The 10,066-nt window shown below is 36.0% G+C and overlaps 1 protein-coding gene across 6 annotated transcripts in view; it reads right to left on the bottom strand.

The window, feature by feature from the left end:
- Positions 1-10,066, bottom strand: part of LOC128988391 (nucleoprotein TPR-like) — a 95,055-nt gene that overhangs the window by 52,702 nt on the left and 32,287 nt on the right. For all 6 annotated transcript variants that reach the window (XM_054409640.1, XM_054409642.1, XM_054409641.1 and 3 more), the window contains 7 exons: positions 9,209-9,698; positions 8,346-8,532; positions 7,407-7,662; positions 6,974-7,114; positions 2,292-2,405; positions 1,878-2,027; positions 1,132-1,245 (listed from right to left, as the gene is read on the bottom strand). In XM_054409640.1, the coding sequence (XP_054265615.1) occupies positions 1,132-1,245; positions 1,878-2,027; positions 2,292-2,405; positions 6,974-7,114; positions 7,407-7,662; positions 8,346-8,532; positions 9,209-9,698 (1,452 nt within the window). The remainder of the gene's footprint in view (positions 1-1,131; positions 1,246-1,877; positions 2,028-2,291; positions 2,406-6,973; positions 7,115-7,406; positions 7,663-8,345; positions 8,533-9,208; positions 9,699-10,066) is intronic.

Genomic DNA, 10,066 nt, shown 5'->3' with positions numbered 1-10,066 from the left:
AAAGGATAGGTGTGACGATTAGTTTTGATGTTAGGACACCAAAGTTAAATTATGTGTACTGTGAATTTTATTGGATATTATCGTTTTATTTTAGGTCATTTCTATTCAGACCTACTGGAAATTGTGTATAGTAGTTGTATTGTGGTGATAATAATTATGGAAGAGGCAGGTATGCTATGGAAGGTGGTATCGTTGACTAGGTCTATACACTTCTCAATTGACTATTCTATTACTCTCTCTACTGTAGGCTACTTATAATCAGTGTGCGTCTGTGGGAATCGGCTGCAAATCTTATTTCAACGCTTTACACATCGTAAAAATTGCAGAATTGCTGTTTTATTGTAAAATTATCGGATTTAAAATGTATATCGTATAGACCTATGATGGAAAAAAACATATTTGGTCACACAACATTTGATTACAAAATGATTTTTCACATTAAAACTGCAAGAAACTTTGTCTTTATGTTTAAACTAGCTGATCTGAATTGTACACTGACTGGTTTTAACTGACTACTGAATTCCCGTACGTAGGACGGGCTAACACCTCGTTCCTTTTAAATATGAAAAATCATAAGATTAACATGGGGAACTACAGAGCCACTGGGGCGGAGCCCGAAAGGGTTTTTGAGATAAGAAAATGCTGTAATGTTAATTGGGAATGTGAGCTATCATCATGCCAAATTTCAGCCCAATCCGTCCAGTAGTTAATGCGTGATTGAGCAACAAACACACACACAAACATACACACAAACTTTCAGATTTATAATATTAGTAAGATACCATATAGTCAAACCATATAGTCTATTATTATAAAGGATTCCAAAAAGAAGTTAAGTTAACACAAGTTTAATATTAACATATTTTATTTGTTTTCATTTACTTGTTGATGTTTTTTTTTTGTGTGTCCTTCGACATTTTGCATCATCAAAAAAGATCCGTCCCAATGTTGGCCTGAAGATTGGATATTTTTACTCCAAAAATAAAGAAACCCTTTCATTTTCAGGTCTTGATCGACTCTACTCCCAATAAAATGTGATAAAATGCATCCTACGAAACCATACCATACAAAAATACCATATATGTAATTTAAGGTATAACAAAAAAATCATCTTAGCTGGAAGCTTCTTACTTTTCTGAGCAGCTCCTCATGTTTGGTGGCTGTAGTGGTAGACAGCTGACTCTGACTGCGCTCTGTGTCCAACATCTGTCTGGCTTCCATCAGCTGACGAGACTGTAGTTCCACCTGATACATCAACATACAATAAACTGTACTGTATTGACGGCTGAAATCCTTTTGGTGTTTGCAGACAGTATTTATTGTCACAACGGAGCTTGCTTTGTTTCTAACGATTTTTAACTGGTTTTGGATACAGTATTGGAAGAGACAAACTGATGTAACAGCCAAAAGTATCAAAATTATAATTATATGTATAGTCTTGGTAGTGGAATTGTTTCAGTGCTTGCCTTGGAATCTAAGTTGCTGGTTTGATCCAAGCGGAGTTGAATCTGGTCCCAAACGCAATAAGTCATTAGACTATCAATTAATGATGCTATCAGCGGACAAGATTTTGAGGTAAAATCAGTGTTTGGATAGCTTCCTTACAAAAAATGTAAAATATGCCTTTGCAGTTAAAATATACAAAATTAAAAAACACCCAATACAAGGATCTAATCTGATGATTTAAAACTGATTATTTTTCATTAGTAAAACTAAAAGATATTTACTTTAACACAATTTATAAACAAATACTTGTAATTCTCACCATTCTCCCATATCAATAAAAAAGTAAATGTTATTTTATTCATAGGTTTTCACCAGTTTCAATTACTCTACCATCACCAAACAATCTGAGGCTATATGAACATTGCCTATACCTGAGATCTCAGTCGTAGTGTCTCGGCTCGCAGTGCGTCAGCTTGTGCCACAGCGATATTCTTCTCTCTCCTCATGTACTTGAGCACCTGCAACAGCTGATCAGAGCTGCGCATGTCGTCCTCCATTGACGTGTCCAGCGAAGTGTTGGCCTACACATCACATTACAACAATAAGCCATAAAATAAAAGTGCATCGCTGGTCACTGCTTTCATTTTGACGTCAAGTGTAATTTCTATGTTATTCTCCTATTTATCACTAGTAAGATACCTATATTAAGTAATACTTGATCACAATGATTTAGATTTTCAATTTAGTAGTAAATAATTCCTAGAAAACATTAACCTAAAAGTTTATTTGTAAACATCCTAGCAAACAACTTTCCTTCAATAAGAAACATCAAGTTAGTTACAGACCTGGCTGCTTGTTGAACTCACAACTGCTACTTTGAGTCCCAACTCCTGCAGCTGTTCATGTAACAGCGAGTTCTGCTTGTCCAGATCTGTCAGTCGAGAGTTCAACTCGGACACCTGCACAAAACCAACACTTTAAACACATCACATACTAGATTGCTCTACCTGAAGGTATACATTTGTACATGTAACCATAGACTAAGCAACACAAGTAGACTCCTCATCCCATTGTAAATTTTAAAGCTTTTTTTTTTGTCTAGTTCGTGTTAGTCCACACTGATTGCTAGGGGTGTGCGATGCAGCATTTTTTTTTTCGATTCGATGCATCAACGTGATTCAAATAATTTTGATTTGAATTGATGCGATTCGATGCAGCATGGCATGATTTTCTTTCAAAATTAAATACAACATGTGTTTCTGAAATGAATCGTTTACCTTCTAAAAGTTTAAAGTAAAAAATATGCTAAATAAAATTATGAACAAGAGGATAGTTGCTGACCAAACCTCCTACTGATGGACAATGCTAATTTTATGGTTGGCCTAAGGAAATCCACACTTCACTAACAATTAGAATAACCCTATACCAATAAAGCAATTGTTATTATTTTGACCTGTATTAAATAAAATTGAGTTTATTTTATGATGTGCGGTAACATAATTTCCACTTTTATAGTGGTTGGCTTTCAATACTTCCGGTTCATTTAGGATCAGGACGAACCAAAAAAGTTGATACGTGTTTATTGTCTATTTGATACATTATTACATGATGAATAAATAGATGTGAAAATAAAAATAAAAATTGAAATTAATAAAAGTTTGTGTTAAATTTAAAAATTTCAAAGAAATCAGTGAGTAGGCCTGTGAGAAGTACCTGTTTTTGTTTATTTTATGTTATCAAACTTTATTATTTCTTTCTTATCGTAACATAATACGACTCAATCCCAAGCACGGGTTATCCCATGTGGGGTTAATTTTGTTTATTTTTTTAGCTAAACATCTTAAAACTTATTTCTATTGTACACATTATACCTTGTAAAAATTGTCTATTTAACACAAAATAAAGGAAATTTTGATTTGATTTGGCCTACCAAAAAGATAATAGTTATTAGTTAGAACTTAAATCGTATATAATGATATTTTCTCATTATAATGACATTTTCTATTTATATCTTCAACAGTTGTTAAACTATGAAAATAAGTCACCAAGTCTAGCTGAAAACACATTCATAAATGACGATATCTTTTAATACAGAATAATAAAACAAACCACATTTTAAAAACTTTTATTTGTTTAACTTTTTTCCCCGAACAGGTCAACCTTTTTTCACTGATTATAAACAAAAATTATCACTTATATTATAATTTGACGAACGCCGATGTGTGAGCTGTGAACTGGAGGATAATTAATTGGCTGTGAAGGGCAGACAAGAGAGAAGAGACACACGTGACGTCACTACCACAAAAACTCAACTCTACTGTGAATGTGAATGAACTGCGAGTGTTAAGTGTGAAGCCCCCCCCCCCCCCCCCCGTCTAACGTGACAAGGGAAAGTTTGGCAGAATTTGCCCTTGTTGCAAAGCCTGGTTCACATGCCCTTCCTCACCCTCAGTTGCTTGCATAATTCTACTAAACAAAAGTTTCTGAGTGTTAATTTTAAAATAAATGTTTGCATTTGACTAAAGCATGAGACCAGATAAACTTTACTCTAATGTATAAATAGGCTTATCGGTAATTATCAGCCATTTGTCAGTTTTTTTTTTATTTCTTTGTAAAAGCAATTGCATTGATTGACTTAAGTTAACTCATTATAAATTTAAATTTGTATGTATATCTCGGCCTACTAATACTTGAAGCCTGTTCTCCAGTGAGTAAAAATGATAATGGACAAGAAATAAACTGTGATAAAAACAGCACATTGTCAATGTTTACAAAAGTATTTTGACTGAAACCTGTAGCCCTGGTGTTTTAAAGACAGTGCAGTTAAAATAAGTTGTTGCTGTAGTCTGTGGAGAAAAGTATGGCTATTAGATAGGTTTTACTTTTAGCCTATAAGAAAAGAAAGATTATTTTTGGGACTTAAAGAGAAAAGACTGCATGTTTGATACAATTCATTTCAATAAGTTAACCGTAGGTCTGCCCTGATGGTTTGGATGAATGTCCCTGCCTTTTTTGCGATTTCGCAAGTTCTTTTTAAAAATTTGCAGTGTCTAAATTACTAATGATAACCTAGTCATATGCATATGCTTACTCATTTTGTAGAGAAAAAGAAGGAGATTTTGAATAAAGAAAATAAGCAAAAACCCCTATGGGTAATTTTTTTGCTACAGTTGAAAAAACTTAAATTTGAGTAATTTTGTTTACAAAGTCCTGGTATTTTCCTACAAAATTATGAACAAAAAATCCAAGATATACAAAATGTAGACATTTTATTTCTCTCTCTTCAAAATATGTTTGATAAAAAAAAAACAAAAAAAACTGTTCACCCCATCTAAAAAAATTAATATACAAAGTTGGAAAATATCAATAAATGTACACTAATTATTTGAAACGCAGAAAAAAATATCAAATATCACTGTAATAAGCCAAGACTGTTATATAGTAAAGGTAATAATATAGTTATATGATATAATACACTTTAGTGCACAGTAATAACTGTTTTATAAGTTTTATATGAGTTGAAAAAGAAAACATTGATTTCATCGTAAAAAAAAATAAGTTATTCAAAGCTGTATGTATTTTTTTTTACTTTATGATATATTGATAAATGGTACAAATATTCATAGTATATATCTCTGAGTATATATTTCATAGTATATATAAAAAGGTTCCATAAGCATTTTAGATGAGAAACGCACTGTTCGGCAAGTAGCCGGTAAAGTTCAATTGGCAAGTAGCCGGTCAAGGTCAATTGGCAAGTAGCCGGTCAAGATCAATTGACGAATTGTTTGGTCTCGAGCGTTTCGTTATCACTAAAAATCAAGCGACATTTCATAATAACACATTTTATTTTCCACAAATACTATTCATTTACTTATAATTTACTAGTAAATCTTTGTGTTTTATTGTAACAAATGTGTTGTTTTGTTTAATGAGTGGATGTGATAGGAATTATTACTATCCATGTTATTATGGGTCATATTATCATTACCCATAATAACATGGATAAAAATTATAACCACATCATTCAAGAAAACAAACATAACAACACATTTGTAACAATAAAACACAAATATTCACAAAAAAATACGTATTTACAGCTCGCACACAAGACTCACGAGACGTGAACGCCGCACAACAGTAATGACAACTGTCACCAAAGAAACAGCTAATTTATGCCGTGTCAACAACAAAAGTGTAGTTCAAATATTGTGCGTTTTTATTTCTGGCTAGTGACTACATAAATTACATCACGCTAACACAATCCTTTATTGATTTATTAGTCATTGCCTAAAGCTAAATGACGATTTGTCATTTCAAATGTCAGCTGATTTCTAAATATTATTTCCCAAATTGTCTGACATTAAGAATCACGTGATTCTTGATACGAAAATAAACTCCAGAACAAAATCTTACTATTGGTAACCAAACACAACCGGTTCCGTGCAAGATTATCGGTGCTACGATTGATTGAACATGAGTAATGAATTGACGCAACAAACTCGCAAATTCGTCTCGCGCCTAAATTTTCATTCAAATTGTAACGACAATAAAATTGATCCATGAAATATAAATTTTTGAGATCTATTTAACGAGGTTTTAAATGACTGAAATATCAAGAAACAAATTGTAAACAAAACACGATCCCTACAGTTGGACGTACAGCTACCTAGGTTTGCTGCTACCAAGTTTGATAAAAATATATCCATAAACTAGCAAACTCTCCATAAGATTATCATTGGAGTTTTAAATTTACAATTTTTAGAATTTTCTCCAAGACCAATAACTGTGTAAAAACACTTCAATATACTAGATTATTTATTTTTGTAAGCTCATCAAAATCGGCAGTGATGGTGCTACGTTACCCCGAGGGTGGACGTAGTTCACTGAAACACCCACAGGCAGCAGCACTGCCTAGATCCGTGGCCAGTCTCTTTGCCTTTGTAACTCGGAGGGAGTAAATGGTCAAAACCGGGACAAAAGCATTGCCAGACGGGATTTTACGGGAAATTTTAGTACCAACCTACACCAAAATAAAGCTCACATTCTTAGCTACAGACTGGCAACAACGTTCCTCAGCAATGGCTGAGCTCATACTGAACTAATGTATAGGGCGCGACTACATCTACTAGTCAGTCCGCTTCATCACTAGATATAGCCCGCTTTCAACGTGTTAATAGACACATCATGTTTATTGTCATACAGATTGCATCTACGGTCCTTACAAGCCTTGAAGTTGCTTAGATACATTTGACATTGTTTCTGTATCTTTGTGCTTTTTTAAAGTGGTGGTTTTTGACTTTGTGGTTTTGACTTTGATTTTACTATGATTAAATTCAGTGTAGTGGTAAAAGGTGGAAGAAAAAATTAATGAAGCTTTGATCCTGGTGTTTTAAAATGGCTATTGTTCGTTGAAACTGCATTTGAAACGCATGGCTAATGCTCCATGCTGCACTGTTAACGAGGAATACACACAGTTCCCAATAGCAGTATGGTTGTTTAAAACTGTTTGGTTGTCATGACTGACCTGAGCTTGCAGAGCGGCCTCGGCTGAGGCCCAGCCCTCCTTGCCCAGTCTCAGAGCCTCTACTGCGGCCTCCCGCTCAGCCTCTAATGTCTCCACACGTCCTGACACATCTAGCAGCTCCTTCTTCACCTTGCTCATCGCCTAAGAACTCACTCTTATCAATCAACTACACCTAATGATTAATTCCACCTGATGAAAATAACAGGTGAACTCAAAATGCAATTTTGTGATTTTGCCAATAGATTGATAGACAAATCAAAATCCCATCTAGGGATTCAGTTGATCTTAGATTTTGTATATGATGGTTATTGGTTTCATAAATAAGATAATCTTTTAGCAAGAAAATATTTTGGCTGATCAATAGATGCTCATTTAAGACATTTTCAACAGTAAATTAAATTTAAAAACTTTTTGGAGTAAACATTAAACAGACCTGCATGTCCTCAGCGTGCAGCATCATCTCATGGCTGTACTTGTCCTCGGCCGCCTGACACGCTTGTCTGGACACGATCAGCTCCTGCCGCAGGCTGGCCACCTCCACACTCAGGCTGGCCAACTGTGCTGTAGCAGACGACAGCTCAGCCTGACAACCGTCTTGCTGTGCGGCCGCAGACAAGCAGCTAACACGGCTCTCCAAGTCGGCCAACGTCTTCTTCATCTCCGCCTCTCTGGCTGACATGGCCTTCAACCTTTTGACAAAGCCAATCAAGATGCTTCAGGTATAGGTCAAATAACTCAAGAATCAAGAGTTTTATTGTCATTGATGACCTTTCTTGCGAAGATCAACTAAATTCTTAAGGGAACTAATTTACATCTTTGACTATGGATAGAACAAGTCATTTAATTTGTATGTTATAGTCAGAGTTAGTTTTCACATAGACTGTCAGCCGTGTTGCGGTTACCATAGGTTCTGGTGCACACTTCTGGGAGCGCCATGTAGTTACGTAGCGCGTACGCGTCTTCTACTACTACCAGTGAAAAATCTAATGATAGCCAGATTTAAATTAGAGATAACTGAAGTCTCGTAAGTATTGTGATTGATACTTCTATAAGCTTGAACATTGTTCGTATAGATAACCAATCTGTTGAACACTCTAAGAGTTGAAACATGTTCCTTTTGAAAGTTATGCTATTTTCCTGAAGACTATTGAGACAGATTGGAGCAAATTTGTTGTAGGCTGTCAGCATTTTTTTTAAATTTGTATTATCATTGGTTCTTCAGTCCGAATTCCTAAGTAGATTCCTAAGTACTTCTGACAAAGCCCTCTTCAAGAGGCAAAATAAAATATCAAATCAACTGTGAACTTGTTGTGAGCTATCAACTGTCTGGTTAAAGTTAGTTGTGTGTATGGTGAGATTGACAAGTACTGACTGTGTGTCTGCCTCTCCACGATGTTTGTCGTGAGCCGCCGTCACCTCCGCCAGTTGTTTCTCCAGTGTAGAGGCCAAGTCAGACAGTTCCTGTCCATGCTTCCTGGCTGCCTCTAGCTGCTCTCTCAGACAAACCAGTTCACCATCCTTCTCTGCCAGCTGTTGTTCTAGCTGTGAAGCTCGTTTTTCTGTAACAAAAACATTAGGTACATCAAAGTTAAACGAGTACATTAAAATTAAGTGTTTAAAACGATATGTTTTGATGCAATTAATAAATAATTTTATGCCTAAGAGGGTACTCAGTTTATTTATGTTCAATTTTACTTTGAAACAATTTATATAAAAAACTAGCGAGCCTGGCACACAGAATCGTGCACAATCTAGACTCCTAGTAGAAGAAGGACTCTTTATTATCTCTTTTATTTGACTTTTTACGGTACTTTGGTTTGTTGATAAGGGTGGAAATGGTGGAAGGCTCAATTGAATTGTTTATTGCAGTTGTTGATAGTTTATGAAGGCATTCTAAAGGAATGCAAAGTTACTAATTATTATTTTATTTTAAAAGGATTAGAGTTCATCTAGCTTACTTGAGAAAATAAGAGTCCACACAGTTAAAGGTAACACAACATAGCTCCCCCATTTTTACCTAATACAAAACTTGTCCTGAGAGGTGAGAGGAGTCTGGATAGTCATCAGTGATAATCTCTGAAGTCATTGGTGTTTATTTAAATTATCTTTCAACGGAAACCATGTTCACAAACATAAATTACTTACATAATGGTTCTTGTCAGAGGCATTGGCACTTATGCATCTTATTACAGGTTATAAACGCACACAAACACTAATGTGCTAGTTTCTACTCACCAGTGTTGGGGTCGGGCACCACCTTGTGCTCTGTTGTCCGCACCTTGTTGCTCAGCTGATCCACCGCCTCCTTGGTCTGGCGCAGTTCCAGTCTGGTAGACTCTAGCGCCGCCCTCAGTCCCAGTGCCACTTCCTTCTCTTCGTCTAGCCTGCTGCGTGCAGTTGCTGCAGCACGCTCCAACGCGTCTGTCCGCTCTCGGAACCTGTCTTGCTCTTCCTGTAGTCGTCGCCTCAGCGCTGAGCACTCTTTCTGTGCTTCTTCCAGCTTGGACTCCAGCCGCAGCCGACCTTCAGTCTCTGTGCGCTCAAATGAGTTCTTGATCATCTCTAGGTTAGCCATCAGCAGAGCTTGGCTGTTGGTTTGGCGCTCGGTCAACTCCTTCTCTTGTTGTAGTCGCGCCTCGGACTCCTTCAGTATCTGGTGTTCACGTTTGAGGTTTTCCAGAGTTATTTCTGCTTGGGCAAGCTTCTTGGTCGCTGTTATACATTCCTGAAACATGTGCAAAGATTAAAGGAAAGAAAAAATCATAAAAAACACAACCAAGTACATGGACTTAGGAAAACATAATGCAGGTAAGTATTTTGCAACAAAATACTTGAGGAAGATTAAAAAAAATCTTATACAAAAAAATTATTTTTTTGTCACATTCCTACAGGCTAGACCTAGGGGTTGCGGCATTATCACTTAGATCAAATCCATTCTTGATTTGGCAGGATTTGAACCCGGGACCTCTTGGACCAACGTCCTGCGGTCTAACCACTAGACCAGCTCGCTCCCCCAAACAAAATTTTGGAAGTGACAGAGACTCAAATTTAAAAAGTTAAAACTTGATTCCTAAAACACCTTCAAAATTTCCA

Source organism: Macrosteles quadrilineatus, unplaced genomic scaffold, assembly GCF_028750875.1.
Source record: "Macrosteles quadrilineatus isolate MER2022 unplaced genomic scaffold, UCM_ALF_1.0 Scaffold_3__2_contigs__length_128488019, whole genome shotgun sequence".
Taxonomy (NCBI): Eukaryota; Metazoa; Arthropoda; class Insecta; order Hemiptera; family Cicadellidae; genus Macrosteles; species Macrosteles quadrilineatus.
Note: the sequence above shows the minus strand (reverse complement) of the source record. Positions and strands in the feature narration are given on the sequence as shown.